A 15,612-nucleotide genomic window follows, 5' to 3' on the forward strand; every position below is an offset into this window, starting at 1 on the left:
GGATGGGGCCAGGCTGGGTTCTGGATGGGGCCTGGATGGGGCCTGGATGGGGCCTGGCTGGGTTCTGGCTAGGCTCTGGCTGGGGCCTGGCTGGGTTCTGGCTGGGTTCTGGCTGGGTTCTGGCTGGGTTCTGGCTGGGTTCTGGCTGGGTTCTGGATGGGGCCTGGCTGGGTTCTGGCTGGGTTCTGGCTGGGGCCTGGCTGGGTTCTGGCTGGGTTCTGGCTGGGTTCTGGCTGGGTTCTGGCTGGGTTCTGGCTGGGTTCTGGATGGGGCCTGGCTGAGTGTATGAACCCCGTCAGAGAGCCCACACTCAGACAGTGAACCACACAGTGCTGCTGTGTGTGGGCTTCTTTCTGTTCATAAGATCCATACTGCAGAGAGAGAGACTGTGAAAACGAGGTGGCTGAGTGGGTGAGAGGCGAGGAAGAGGGCAAAGAGGGATCCATGCGGATCCAGTACAGGAAGTGCCTGTGTGAGGGAGGAGGTGAAGGAGGCAGGAGGCAGCAGAGGAAGGAGAGATGCCTGCGTGGGATGGTTCAGCAGGGTTGCGGCTGGAAGAGAGAGAAACCGAGGGAAGATCGGAGAGTGCCAGATTAACCAACTACTAGAGGGAGACTAAGGTCAGGACCAGGGGAAGATAAAGTACAGGAGAGAAAGTACACGGACAGCAGAGAGGGCACTTTGCATATCTGACGGAGAGGACATGCAGACGATGAGAGGACAAAGCACATAGGGGAATGAGAAGGAGAAATATGCAGACTATGGAGAGACTACACAGAGAAACTATAGACACATTACATTTGACCTGAACAAAGCGGCATGCAAATAGTTCAGGACAGACTAGAGAGACACAACAGTACAGAGCCTGTAGACAGGATATGGAAAGAGACCACAGGGACTATAGACAGATACTTTCGACACAGTCTACAGAGAGAAGAGATGCGGTGAAGGAGTAACTGTGATCAGCATGCGGTAAAGCACTCGAGCTCTGCTCCTCTCTGCACTGTGTAGATTAGTCTCTAATGGAAATGACCTCCATCTGAGAGAGCAGAGTGGATCAAACCTGATGAGTTATTTACCTCCCTCCTTCACTCCTGCTCCGCTTTCGAGCACAGAGCCAGTCCTCCTCCTCCTCCTCCTCCTCCGTCCAGTCTCCTGACTCCCATCTTCCTGCACCCCCTCTTTCTGCCTCAAATCCCATCCTCTGCCAGACTCCCTCTCCTCCTCTCCATCTTCTTCCCTCTCTCCCCTCCCGCTGGCTCCTCTCTCGCCCTGCTATCTCACCACCCATCTTCTCTACCCCCCTCCATCTCCTCTCCTGTCTTCTCTCCCCCCTTCACTCCTCACCCCCCCCCCCCCCCGCCCGCCCTATCCTACCATCTCCCCTCCTCTCCCCATCTCTCGCTCTCCTCTCGTCCCACTGGGCTAGCCTGTTGTGTTAGACCTCGAAAATCTCCATGTCAAGTTTATATGAGTCAAGACCATAACTTCAAAAAGATCAAAAGCAGTGCATGTGCACGTGACGCATTATGCTTACCTTCCCTCCCAAAAACACTCTTATACCCCATTAAAAAAAACCTTCCCCACACACACCTCCCAACCTGGAGAGCCACCGAACATAAACAACACCCGAATGAGCTTGCTATGGACCGCTGTGACAACACTGCTCTCTTGGCTTCTTGTGGGCTATAGCATTGTACTGCATGGCTTGGCTTGGTGTCTGGTCAACACATCATCTATTCACAGAATCTGTAGATGGATATCACACAACATACGGTTTAAAATAATGGATGCACAGTACTGTATGTTGATTATTTGTGGACATTATTGTATGTTTGTTATGGTGTGAGTCTGTATTTAATGCTTAAAAGGGGACATAACAAGTTTACACGCACTTAATCATTTTGAATAAAAGGTGATTCAGATAAGGATTAACCTACTCAGAACAGGAGAATCACTCTGGGAAAAGTTTATTCTCGCTCCTATAGGGACACCTAGCGGACATTATGAGACACGGCAGTTCTGTGGACGTCAATCCAGCGCAAGCATGATTTTACAAAAGTATGAAAAAACAAACAGAAGTAGAAAAATAGTCTAGAGAACAGTAAGTAATGCAAAGATAGCTTTTTGCAAAAAGTTTGTATGCACCATTGAGAAATGAGACAAAACTGTGAAAGAAAAAACAATGGATGTGGTTAACATACCAAGCACCAGGATGGCATCTTTCTTCTTTACGAGGTTTTCAAAAATATGCTGGAATTTAGAAAAGTCCCCGAACCATTCAAACGACTTCTCCGTCAAGTATCGCTCGTCCCAGTAGTCAACATCTTTGTATCTGGAATTGTCATCAGGGAGGTGTTCCATCCTATCCTACCGATGAGAGCTACTATGCACAAAGTCAACAACAAATAACTATGAATTCAGATTATATTATAGAATATAGTACACTATTTTAGTGTCATACTCTGTGAGCGTCGGCGTTAGTAAGCAATACTAGGAAATGAAAAGTTGTTGGTGCTAAAAGTGTGAATGCTAAAGCTACCAGTTTAAAGATGTAGCTATCGTTGTAGTGACACTACAGTTCAGTCTACGTATGTATCTCTTGTTACACCGCACTTTAAGATCGGTTGCAATAGGCTATAACGCCTTGTATAATAGTATATCCCAAGACTGAACACTGACATTACATTAACACGTGTGTGAAAACAGAACTGGTGAAAGCAAAGCGTAAGGTCCCGCGATTCACGGGAGCGCGCACGCTTGCACTTTTGCACAGTAGATAAAAAAAACTGGGATTTGATTCGTGACGAATTCATTGTTGCGCTTGATTGACATATGTCTCGGCTACCGGAGACTTAATCAATGTACAGATTGCCGTAATATTAAACAACATAGTGTTTCTGATCGGGCTCAGTCACCTCCGCTTACGTACGTTGTTTACGTAAATCACATTCACGTACGGTGGAATACCGTAGAATACAGCTGCAGTAACTACTGTAAACTTCAGTGTGTTTTTGGAACTGAAAAACCGAGCAGTGAAACACACTTGCAATGCAAATATTTGGGTGCTGAAGTGCCATCTTATTGTCATATCCACGATGTCACGTTAGAGTCACGTCCATATCCACAGGTTCGCAATCTTGCAGTGATTTTAACTCTAAGATTGGATAACTTGTTGTTATCCTACTCTCCATTCTGCTTGACCGCCATATTAATCCTTTGCTTCACAGCGTGAGATCAGCCCAGCCTGGCTCGAGAACATTTAAAACGTTTTGAAGGTGAGAAATGAATATTTGACGATTTTTTGTTTGCAACTAACTTAATTCCTCACACTCCAAGCAATCATAATATGCATACAGTATATTACACACGGTGGACATATTATGTGTAATAATCATATAATTATTTTTTGTAGATGGGGACACTTGGTATCTTGCCATCCAAATGTCAAACCATGCTCAGTTTTTCAAGGCTAGCTACATGTCAGTTCTACAGACATAAGGCAACTCTTCCTCAGAACTTCACGGACTATGAGAGCATCAAACAGAACTACAACCCCCAGATTCCAAAGTATTTCAACTTTGCAAAGGATGTTCTTGACGTGTGGGCAGAGAGAGAGAAGGTGCAGCATTTACAAAATATCGAGTAATCTCCCGTGGTCTTCTTTGACTGTCATATGAACTGGTCCTAACATGATTCTGACTTTCAGAGTGGAGAGAAACCAACCAACCCCGCTCTGTGGTGGGTGAATGACAGGAGGGAAGAGATCCGATGGAGTTTTGAGGAGTTAGGGTTCCATTCCAGAAGACTGGCTAACGTTCTGTCGGGCCCCTGCGACCTCACCAAGGAGGACCGTGTGTTCCTCATCCTCCCGAGGGTTCCAGAGTGGTGGCTGGTCAACGTCGCCTGTCTCCGGACGGGTGAGTAGAACCGTCCAGAACCTAATGCCAGCACACTGGAGAACTCTGCTGAGTCCTGCTGCTTGTCAAGGCGGAATGTTGACAGTGGGATCTAAGGATGCATTCCGTAGGCAAAAATATAGTTCTACATGGAATATGCGGGGGAATTCTGAAAGTTGTTGTTGTTGTTGTATACTTTATGGTTAGGACTATACGTAGCCATACACCTGGTAATGTGATTGTCCCTGTGTTGTTCACCCTCAGGTACAGTCCTGCTACCAGGCACCGCTCAGCTGACAGCCAGGGACATCCTCCACAGGCTGCAGAGCTCCAGGGCCCGCTGTGTGGTCACAGACGAGTCTCTGGCCCCCCTCCTGGACTCTGTGGCCCCACAGTGCCCCTCCCTGCAGGCCAGGATACTGGTGTCCCACAGGAGGAGAGAGGGCTGGATGAACTTTGGAGATCTGTTGAGGTGATGTCATACTGTAATAGACCGAGGAGTTGTCACAGAGACTAATTCTCTACAGGTCACGGCGTGTGTAACGTTGTGATGTAACATTTGAATCTTTTTTTTCATGGTACCGTCCTTAGTAATGTCTCCAGTGACCATGTGTGTGTGGAGACTGGCAGTGAGGACCCGATGACCATCTTCTTCACCAGTGGGACGACAGGCTCCCCTAAGATGACCCAGCACAGCCACTCCAGCTATGGCTTAGGCCTCACAGTCAACGGAAAGTACGGCATCAGCTCATCCAACGCCGCAGCATGGAGTGTTTATTTGTATTCATAAATATCACTGAGACCCTTTAGATTGTACCAGGAAGAAATGGAGAGCTCTGGCATTGACTAATTGCACAAAAAGTATCGATTCAGACCTTTTGATGTGTTTTCTCTTTTTGGCCTTTCTCCTCATTCCTTCTCTCTCTCTCTCTCTCTCGCTCTCTCGCTCACTTTCTCTCTTGCTCTCTCTCTCTCTCTCTACCCCTCCTCCACCCCCATCTCTCGCTCTCTCGCTCGCTCTCTCTCTTGCTCTCTCTCTCTCTCTACCCCTCCTCCACCCCCCATCTCTCTCTCTCTACCCCTCCTCCACCCCCCATCTCTCGCTCTCTCGCTCGCTCTCTCTCTTGCTCTCTCTCTCTCTCTCTCTCTCTCTCTCTCTCTCTCTCTCTACCCCTCCTCCACCCCCCATCTCTCGCTCTTGCTCTCTCTCTTGCTCTCTCTCTCTCTCTACCCCTCCTCCACCCCCCATCTCTCTCTCTCTCTTGCTCTCTCTCTCTCTACCCCTCCTCCACCCCCATCTCTCTCTCTCTCTTGCTCTCTCTCTCTCTCTACCCCTCCTCCACCCCCCATCTCTCTCTCTCTCTCTCCACCCCCCATCTCTCTCTCTCTACCCCTCCTCCACCCCCCATCTCTCTCTCTTTCTAGGTACTGGTTGGACCTGACAGAGAAGGACATCTTGTGGAACACGTCTGATACGGGCTGGGCCAAGTCAGCGTGGAGCAGTGTGTACGCCCCCTGGACTCAGGGCTCCTGTGTGTTCGTACATCACATGCCCCGCTTCGACAGCTCCACCGTCCTGCAGGTGTGGTCAGGTCTGCTGCTGTAGCACCTAGTCTGAACACTGGAGGGTGCTGTAGCACCATGTTCATTGCATAAACCGCTTCAATGAAAAAAACAGTCCCGTTCTTCAAACATATTGTCACATTGATCCCACAAATCCTGGCTAAAGTCAATTGAGTTTTATGTTAAAGTCAATTTGATATTATTGTATTTATATTTACTTCCCTAGTTGTTTTCTGTTACTATTGCTATTTTATTGCCATTATTCCTTTTTCAGACACTGTCCAACTATCCTATATCTACATTCTGTACTGCTCCCACTGCATACCGGATGCTCGTACAACATGACATATCCAGGTATTCATTTAAAAATCGAGCTAATCAGTTGCTCCATTTGAAAATGCAGTCTGTAGAAAAATATGTACTTATAAAGGTTTCGTGTCGCAATACCAGATACAGCTTCCAGGCCTTGCAGCATTGTCTGTGTGCAGGAGAGCCAATCAACCCAGAGGTGATGGTCAAGTGGAAGGAGGCCACAGGATTGGACATTTATGAAGGATATGGACAAACTGAAACGGTGAGCTTGGTTCCAATTCAGCGGGTTTCTAAAGCTTTAACAAAGGGCTGTGAGGTTTATACAGCCGTGGCAAAAAGTATTGGGAGCGACATTTACATTACATTTAGTCATTTAGCAGACGCTCTTATCCAGAGCGACTTACAGTAAGTACAGGGACATTCCCCCGAGGCAAGTAGGGTGAAGTGCCTTGCCCAAGGACACAACGTCAGTTTGCATGACAGGGAATCGAACTGGCAACCTTTGGATTACTAGCCCGATTCCCTCACCACTCAGCCAACTGACTCCTTACATACATTTTGTGTTTGCAAAGCCTGCTGGGTCTTGGCATAAAATGACTGCTAACAGGGGAAAGTGTGAACTAGTTCTAGCCAGTTGAAATCATTCGGATTGGATTTTAAGATCTGATTGACTGCTGTAAAAGAGGGGACTATTTGCATATTTAAAATGTTCGCCCCTAAAAGATTAAAAAAATATGCAATTCCTCATTGTATTCCAGTATTCTATAGAAACGTGTGAAAACATTTTCCTCAAATACTGAACCAGCAAACTTTGCAAAACACAAAATTTGTCATTACCAAAACTTATGGCCACGATTGTACAATCTAGAATCTTTCATAGGATCAGTCATGTTGGAATCCCCACCCAGGTTCTGATAGCTGGTACCTTCAAGGGGATGAAGATCAAGCCCGGCTCCTTCGGAAAGGCGTCTCCTGCTTATGATGTGCAGGTAAACACCCGAGGGCAGAAGGTATTCTACATCCAGGTGAGAGAAGGTTACATGTAGGAGTACAGCACTGTGGTGTTGTTTCAGGTAGTGGATGAAGCTGGTGAAGTCCTGCCCAAAGGGGAGGAGGGGAACCTGGGAATCAGAGTGAAACCACACAAGCCCTTCTCTCTATTCACTGAATACACGGTACTCTTTCTCCTCACTGCACTAGTCCATATTGTCTAGAATCTTATCATACAATGCTTTGGTGATATGGTGATATCTTCGAAATGTATACATCTTTCTCTTTATAAAGTATCTCCCTTTCTCTCTCTCTCTCTCTCTCTCTCTCTCTCTCTCTCTCTCTCTCTCTCTCTCTCCTCTCTCTCTCTCTCTCTCACACACAAATACACACACACACACATACACACACTCACATACACACTCTGGCAGGGGGACCCTGAGCATACAGCTGAGTGCTACAGAGGGGACTTCTACCTGACAGGGGACAGGGGCTTCATGGACGAGGACGGCTACCTGTGGTTTGTGGGCCGGGCCGATGATGTCATCCTGTCAGCTGGGTAATATTTCCACACAGTAATGTCTTCAGGTCACTAAGATCTCCATTATCACACTTCGTTAGACCCCACTGTCCAGCTATCGCACATGAAATAAGACGCTCACTGGTCCATTAAACACCTTTATGAGACGTAGGATAATAGTGCTGTAGATCATGGAACGGCTGAGAATAGGGGTTCTCTGATTGGCTATCCTGCTGTGTCTGCAGGTACAGGATTGGTCCGTTTGAAGTGGAGAACGCTCTGATAGAGCACAAGGCTGTCGCGGAGTCTGCCGTAGTCAGCAGTCCACACCCAATCAGAGGAGAGGTACAGTATGGCTCCAGGAAGACACCATAGTTAGGGAGGGGGGGACTAGGATAAGGAGACTAAAAGCAGTTTTGTTGAACTCTGGCAGGTAGTGAAAGCGTTTGTCGTGCTGACAGAAGAGTACAAGTCTCACGACCCGGACCAGCTGGTGACAGAGTTGCAGGCACACGTGAAGAAAGTGACCGCTCCTTACAAGTACCCTCGCAAGGTGACAGTCCCCACCCAGCCACCGTGTGACCGTCGAGTAAAGCGTTTGCTCGCATGTGCCTTTTCATTTACATTTAGCAGACACTCTTATCCAGAGCGACTTACAGTAAGTACAGGGACATTCTCCCCGAGGCAAGTAGGGTGAAGTGCCTTGCCCAAGGACACAACGTCATTTGGCACAGCCTGGAATCTAACCGGCAACCTTTTGATTGATAGCCCGATTCCCTAACCACTCAGCCACCCGACACCACTTTCACCGTGAACATGTGTGTTTCTCTCCCACCATAGGTTGAGTTTGTGGAGCAGTTGCCGAAGACTGTGAGTGGTAAGATCAGACGGGTGGAGCTACGCAACAGGGAATGGGGACGATCCTGAGATCATCAATACACACACCGGTCTTTTAAAAAATGGGAATAGTTTCTAGTTAAATCAAAACCTGTAATGTAACATGTAATGACTGCTCGCTGCTACCATAAGGGGCCATTGAAGTCAGGTAAACAAAATGCAAAAATCAGGAATCTATGCGAAAATCACATTTTACTGACGCCACTTTATTCATTATGTAGCTTGTTGTCGATTGTACTTTATATGTGTCTTCAAGTAAATGATCCTTTTAAAGAAGTTAATCTTGGTCCTCTTCCGTTTAAATCACACAGTTATTGGTTGCAGTGATAATGTGTATTGTCACCCCACCCCTAAGTACCACACACACACACACACACACACACACACACAGGCTTACACATTCACTGTATGTTAGGTTACTTATTTTGTTATTTGGTGACTAACTCCATTAGTCTTGCCTGTATGAGCCTCTTTTCAAAGAGAAACTGCATCAAGACCCTTTGACGTTTGATGCACAGACATAGCCTACAATCCATCCTATCCACACAGTAATATGCCATATTTATGTATTCTTCTGACAATGTTTTGGGCTCACTCTTGTGGCGTTCCGTCAAAGAGAAGCCAGCAGGGATGGATCAGGATGACACTGATACATCCCACTTCCCCAGGCAGTCTCCCACCCTGCCCCTGCTTATATCAGCGTTTCAGACCTAGTCATCGCTTTAGTTCAGCTTCTCTATGAACTCATCCACCCACCGTCAGACTGCCTCGAGGCGAGACATATTTAGACTGCATGACCACATTACAGCCTAGTATGCATACCATGCATACCGCCTTTCGGGTTGTGGAGTCTGTCTCTGAAAAAAAGCATCCATCACCGGCAACAAGAGTAGGTAAGCCTGCCCTTCTAAAACCATGGCAGGTAATCATGGGCCCATTATTCTGGTTGTATTCTGGGTTTGAAAGCTTTTAGAATAGACTCATCATGGGCAGCTGTTAGCAAGGTGGTTAGTGATGGTTGGAGCCTGCTATTGAGAATTTGTATTTTCTAAATGCCTGTTGACGAACAGGAATTATTTGACTGGCTTGGTGCAAGAAACAAAATGTTGCTTTCTAAACAGATGAAGAAGTGAGATATGAATTTCAATTGGGAACGTCCAATATGCATCCCCCTGTACACTTCAAAGAAGTAACTTTCACTGCCACTGTTCCACCGCATCTAGTCAAAACCTAAAGATCACGTGAGAGGAATGTGCAATAACAGCGTCCCCCGTACAGCGCGCGAGCGACTGCGCTCTGTTCATCCGTTACACTTTGGTATTTCAGAGCCGGTGACATGAACAAGGTTGCGCTCACGCTCAGTTTTCCAGGAATGGGCACACGCACACGGCGCTGTTTCTGAATGTAACCTTTGTTTTTTTTTCTTTTCATTTCTTTCTTTTGTTTTTCTTTGCGTATCTCCATTTTTTCCAAACCAACCAAATCGCCATGGCTTGGCCGTGCATCAGTAGAGTGTGCTGTCTGGCTCGGTTCTGGAACCAGTTAGATAAATCGGATCTTTCTGTACCTCTGACTATTCAGAACTACTCGGACATTTCCGAGCAAGAAGTTCGATCCGTGACCAAGCAGGTGCCAACAAATCTGGTTCCGAGAAACAACTATTCCACCCCGGACCACCGTGGCTCCCCGCCGGCAGCGGGGGAAGCCACAGGGAACCGGAGATCTCTTAGGGGACGGAAAGAGCCCAGCTTCAAACCCAGAGAGGATTACCAGCCGTCCGGTGTGCCTTTCCAGAGTGTCACCCAGTATAAACAGGATTTCAAACCCTGGCCCATTCCTAAAAAGGAGAATTTCCCTTGGATTAGCAATGGCGGGAAATCGGGTGACAGCATTTCGGATAGCCCCTTAAACAGTCACCCTAATGCACACCCACATACGAAGGATGAAAGGGTGGAGAGAGAAGAACGTAGCAGGGCACCCAAGTGGGGAGAACAGCACGGGACTGGAATAGCCAAAACCAGCTCTTACAGGTAGGTTGTAGTATGTTTATAACTCAGACGATGTTGTCTTTTTAGAACCTTCTTTTGGCAGCACCTGGCTTTGTCTACTGTCTCCAGTGTTGCTTCACGCACCATATCTGCATAGCCGACTTATCTAACCTGTCAACGTTTGGAATGCAGTGCTGGTTTCTCAGATAGGAAAATAGAAAAGTAGTCATATTTAAGCCAACTTATTTTGTATACCTCATACACTGACAAATTTGGTCGACAACATTCAGTTGTTGAAACATTATTCCCTTGAAGCATCCCTGACAGTAAAAGTAGGCAGTGCTTATAGGCACACAAAACGATGTTTACACAGCCTAGTCATATTCTAACATATAGAAATGCTATGAATTATGTAAAGCCTTAACTCACTGTCCAATGTATTATTCACTAAGAAGCCCATGGTACAGAATCTACAGATTTTATGCACAGAAGATGACAGTTGGCACTGATCGACTTTCAATGCATTCGGAGAACCGTTGGTTCCAGCACACACAGTGGCCACAGACACTGTCTATATCACACATGTCTGTTGCAGATAAACCGCAGACGAATCTCGATGACAGATGTTGTGTCAGGCTGTTGCAGTCAACCTTTTGATGTCGGCTACAGCACGCCAGTCCTCCACATCTCCCCCGCCTCGTCTCCCCCCCAGCATTGAGCTGTAATCTCATTCCAATGAGCCTCACCCATCCGTGCCCCCCTGCTCTCGCCCCCTGACGGGCGTCACTCACCCTCACGCCCCATTGGGGCCTCATCATTAGGGCTTCGCTCTCCAATTGATTGGCTTGTTCGCTCATGCCTCTAATATCAAATTTCCACAGCCTCTCAAACACAAACACTTAGGCTGCTGTCAGACCGGCCGCATGATTAGCTTAGCATAATATACACTGTAACATGATTTACTCCCCTATGTTGTGTAGCATTTATTCGGTGGAGGATGTAGCAGAATGTATGAAGATGATGAGGATTTAACAGCGCAGGTATTCCTATTTCCCTCCCCTGTGATTCTTCTCCACAGGCAGGAGTACAGGGCATGGACGGGGGCCAAACCAGCCAAGAGCTCCAGGAAGCCCCCTCCAGCGCTGTACGCCAGCCCCGGCCAGGGGGTCACCCACCCCTACAGCAGCCCTGGGGCTGGGGCGCCCCACCTGCCCCCAGAGACCAGCTACCAGGCCGCCTTCAGCAGTGGAGAGGCCCACAGACACCCAGAGCCGCAGCACCAGGGGGACCACACCACCAACGCAGCCACACCCACCCTGCAGCCCATCTCTGCCCCCCTGCAGCCCAGCCCCATGCCCTGCAGCCTGCAGCAGAGCAGCCTGTCTGAGAGGCCCGACCTCAGTGTGAGCACCAGGGGAGAGGTGAGACCCAGGGCCTGGCTCTGCCACGTGTGTCACGCTGGGGTTTCAGGGCACAGGCCCCCTCAGCTTATGCTTCTGTGTTTTGCCATGTCATGTTAACATATGAGGGCATGTGTGATGTACAGTACTGTTTTTGTGCTTGATTGTGGCTGGTAGTTTCAATGGCAGTTTTAGCGTCAGACTTCCTGGTGCTTAAAGTCGTGTTGGGAGACCCCCCAGGTGGCCCCTGCATCATCCAACACACTGTCCTCAAGCAGCTAACAGTGACCCAGCTGTTTAAACAGGACACGCGTTACGTAACAGCCCAAAATCACTGGGCTCATGACTTTGACCTGGATAGAGCAGGCATGATGGGCAAGAAAAGTAAGTAGATATTCAGAGATTATAAAATGTCATTCAAACTGCCCCCATCCTCTCCCCGGCCAGTGGAGCCAGGGTCAAACATTGCATGATAGAAGTTCAACTTTTTTTTTCTCCCAAATCTCCAGAGGTTTGGTGTCACCTCTACCCCCCCCCCACCGCAGCACTCTGCCATCTGCCTGCGGAGGGCTGGTGCTGGGCAGGCATGACCTGTTCATGAGGAAAGGACAAGCAAATCTGCCCACCAGGCTGTCACTCAGTCTCCTCATTCTCAAACCTGCCCCCATCGCAAGTTTCACTTTTTATTTTGATACACATGGACATTTGTCAAGGAAAAAGGTTAGAGAATGTTTTGTCAGTGAAAGTTTTACAGTCCAATCACCTTTAGGGTATTCTTAATACATATTAGAGTAGGTGTTCCTAAATGTGTTGAGATGGAAACAATACACACATTAAACTAGAATGTTCTACAATGCTAATGTTCCGGAATACTCTTCTGCTCTACAGTTCTAGAAGATGATGTAGAGAGGAGTCATTGGCAGGTCAGAGACTCTAATAATAACTGTGTCCCAGTTGGAGTATGAGTTAAATGTGTGTTCGGGGTGTGTGAGGATGAAACTGGGCAGGTATTGAGTAGGTGGTGCAGGGGTGAATGGGTCCAAATGAGAAAGTTGGTTGCATTGCACATGTATTCAATGTAGACATTTATCCTAAGTAGCTACCCACTAGTTCATCTCTATTTGGACTTCTGCCTCGTAACGCCCGCACCTCACCCCCCTGCAGCCAGAGGCCCCGTGCTGCTCAGCCTGCCAGCAGCAGGAAACAGCACATGAACACATAGGGTCGATATCCCCTCATCCGCCACAGTCACTGTCTGCCCACGCTCTGCCAAACTCCACCCCCCCCCCCACTGAGGTGTCTGACCAAGCAATAAACACACATTTCCCTTCTCAAACACACACCAATGAACGGTCACCTGCTAAATTCAGCATCAGCAGATGATCATTTTGGAAGAAAACCTCTGTGTGTCCAGATGACTCAACCCTAAACACCAGCTGAGTCATTACCTGGTTCCACTTTTAGATTTTTCATCGGTTTATGTTTTAACGCAGCCATTATGAGAATTAAAACATAAGTCCCGATTATGCAGCTGAAGCTCAAAATCGATGCACTCAGTGACGGTGATGAGTGATTAAAAGCACATTGTTCCTCACATCAGTGCCTCCCCTGTCGCCTAGGAGACGGACGACTGAGGGTTCTGCAGGACGTTTGTTTCACAGTTCCAGACCTGAGACTCATTCTAGTTTTCAGACACAGCAGAGGGACGTGTTCTAGACCTGGAACAGGTGATTCGTCAGGCTGATCCTGAAGTGTGAAATGAAAGGGGAAGTAGCCGTTTTCAGAATCGCTGTAGTGTAGCTGTTCAACCTGGGATCTGGCATCTGACCAGGCAGACCAGGCAGACCTCACCTGGAGGAACACCAAAGAATGTTGAATGAGGACAGGTGCATGGCAAACGGATTCTGCAGTGTAGATAAACATAACTGATTTCACAGTACCCAGGCCACCACAGTGATAAAAAAAACAACTAAACATTCATTTAAAACGATTAAACTGTAAAAGTCAATTGCGAAAATATAGTTTGAATCCATAGGGGTGTTCCATAAACGGTTGACAAGGACAGATAGGCAGTGTTTGTGCTTTGAATGGCACTCAGGTGGATGAACAGAAGAGGACTGGGGAATAGTGTTCACACTGGCTTTCAACTGCATGAACAGGGGATAAAGGAGGCTGCAGAGACATAGCATCCTACAAATCAGCACTGGCATTATGTACCCTCCATGTACCCTCCACCCCCCACACACTCTCTCATTCCCAACTCTCCTAGCCCCTCTAGCTGGAACCCTCTCTACCCTCCTTCCTCCTGTATTTTGTCTCTCTCCGCCATTGTCTCTGTCTCTCCTCTCACCTCCCCCCTCCCTCCCCAGCCCCCCCTCCCAGCCTCTCCTCCTCACACTTGGACTGTTTCCCTTTTCCCACGCTGCCTCCGACTATAGAAGTCTCTTGAGCCAAATCGGCAGGGTTCTGTTCAGGGACAGAGGGAGAGATGGAGAGCAAAAAGAGACAGAGAAGGGAGGGTGGGGTGCAGTGAAAGAGAAGGGGAGACAGAGAGGAAAGTGTGTGTGTGAGAGAGAAGGGGAGCAGAGAGAAAGAGAGGAGAGGAAGAGATAGGGAGGGAGGTGTGAGAGACTGAGAGGAGAGAGAGAGACTTAGAGGAGAGAGAGAGAGAAAGAGAAGGGGGGCAGAGAGAGGAGAGGAAGAGACAGAGAGGGAGGTGTGAGAGACTGAGAGGAGAGAGGAAGAGAGAGAGTGAGCCACATGATAGATTATTTGCCATCCTGTTAAAGCGTGATGTGTTGCAGTGGGTTGCAGTCTTTTTAGCGAGAATCTAATTTAGGCGAGGCAGACCTGGCTGTTGCACAGAGTGTAAAAGACAGTGAGTGGGAGGAGGGAGGGGGTGAACACACACACACACACACACACATCATCTACTTTGTTTGAAGACATAGTTTGACAGATTTCATAATATGTACAGACAGCTCCTGCTCCAACCAACAGCGTAGTCACATTTTATTTTTCATTTTACTGCTGAGAGGATTATTGTGACATATGGCACTAAACCTCCTACTCATAGAGATGTTTTGATAATCAGACAATCAATGCCAATTCTTCACTTATAGCATAGCAATTCATAGTCACAGACCGCTGGCAGGAATGTAATTCCTCAGTTGCAGCCCCAGTTCCTATGTACAGTATGTGTGTGTGTGTGTTTGTGTCCTCTAAGAAAAGCTGCCATCAGCAGCTTACGGTAGCAGTGATGTATCCTGTCTGCCAGATCTCTGACAGCAGCCCTGATGCATTGTGACTGCCACCCAGCTAATCCCTTATCACATCCCAGAGTAACCTTTCCTTTTATAGATGGTCATTCTGGATGTGTGTGTGTGTGTGTGTTCCTCAGGTGCAGTTGGTGAAGACCAAGCTCTCTCCGAATCCCTCCGCCGTGTTTCAAAGTGGGCCGAGGATCTTCAACATCTGATGTTCCAAAACCAACCATTCCACTGGGCCTAGAGTCACAATCTGTCTGTTCCACACGCCACGAGCAATCTATGCAAGGGAATGTTCTAGACCAGTAAGGCATTGTCTGTAGAATGTCTTCAATTATGTAATTGTTGAAAGAGAATAACAAACCAGATGTCACAAACAATAGAATACCTTTACAATCCTATCCCTATTGCTATGGAATTGAATATGCATGTAAGAAAATAGTTTGAAAACAAGCTTTTGCAGTATTAGACACTCAAAAAGAGAAACTGGCTGCTTGGTATATTGTGTGTCGGCCTGTTTGTACAGTATGTGTGTTTCTGTATGTACAGTATGTGTACACCTGTTACTTTGGAATGATTTTGTCCTCCTGTGTGTGTCCACTCTGGCCTGTGTGTAAGAGGGCGGGGTTGCTTGATGTTAAGTGTAAGCTCACAGCACTTTGCCCTAAAAGTATAGTGATTTCTTTGATCTCTGCTAGCCTTTTATTAAATTACAATAAACTTTGAATTATTTATTTCCTTTATATTCAACTAGTTTACAATTTTGCAAGAGTAAAT

General features: G+C 47.4%; 3 protein-coding genes across 3 annotated transcripts in view; 2 read left to right on the top strand and 1 right to left on the bottom strand.

Annotated features, from left to right (window-relative positions):
• The window catches only part of ece2a (endothelin converting enzyme 2a), a 51,181-nt gene extending 48,487 nt beyond the window's left edge, over window positions 1-2,694 (bottom strand). The window contains 1 exon segment of the mRNA XM_067252449.1: window positions 2,205-2,694. Within this exon segment, the coding sequence (XP_067108550.1) occupies window positions 2,205-2,364 (160 nt within the window). The 5' untranslated portion in view covers window positions 2,365-2,694.
• Window positions 2,695-2,991: 297 nt separating this feature from the next.
• Window positions 2,992-8,431, top strand: acsm3 (acyl-CoA synthetase medium chain family member 3). The gene is made up of 15 exons (XM_067253292.1): window positions 2,992-3,130; window positions 3,231-3,278; window positions 3,416-3,622; window positions 3,710-3,920; window positions 4,164-4,371; window positions 4,491-4,634; window positions 5,325-5,481; window positions 5,737-5,816; window positions 5,913-6,036; window positions 6,683-6,763; window positions 6,848-6,949; window positions 7,196-7,323; window positions 7,530-7,629; window positions 7,718-7,837; window positions 8,125-8,431. Exons 3-15 carry the CDS (start codon window positions 3,416-3,418, stop codon window positions 8,209-8,211), a joined length of 1,749 nt encoding a protein of 582 aa, XP_067109393.1. The 5' UTR covers window positions 2,992-3,130; window positions 3,231-3,278; the 3' UTR covers window positions 8,212-8,431.
• A 1,238-nt stretch (window positions 8,432-9,669) lies between these two features.
• On the top strand, window positions 9,670-15,495 carry map6d1 (MAP6 domain containing 1). The gene is made up of 3 exons (XM_067252940.1): window positions 9,670-10,211; window positions 11,248-11,590; window positions 14,970-15,495. The coding sequence occupies exons 1-3, from the start codon at window positions 9,670-9,672 to the stop codon at window positions 15,045-15,047; spliced, it is 963 nt and encodes a 320-aa protein (XP_067109041.1). The 3' UTR covers window positions 15,048-15,495.
• Window positions 15,496-15,612: the final 117 nt, after the last annotated feature.

This window comes from Osmerus mordax, chromosome 16 (assembly GCF_038355195.1).
Source record: "Osmerus mordax isolate fOsmMor3 chromosome 16, fOsmMor3.pri, whole genome shotgun sequence".
Lineage (NCBI taxonomy): Eukaryota > Metazoa > Chordata > Actinopteri > Osmeriformes > Osmeridae > Osmerus > Osmerus mordax.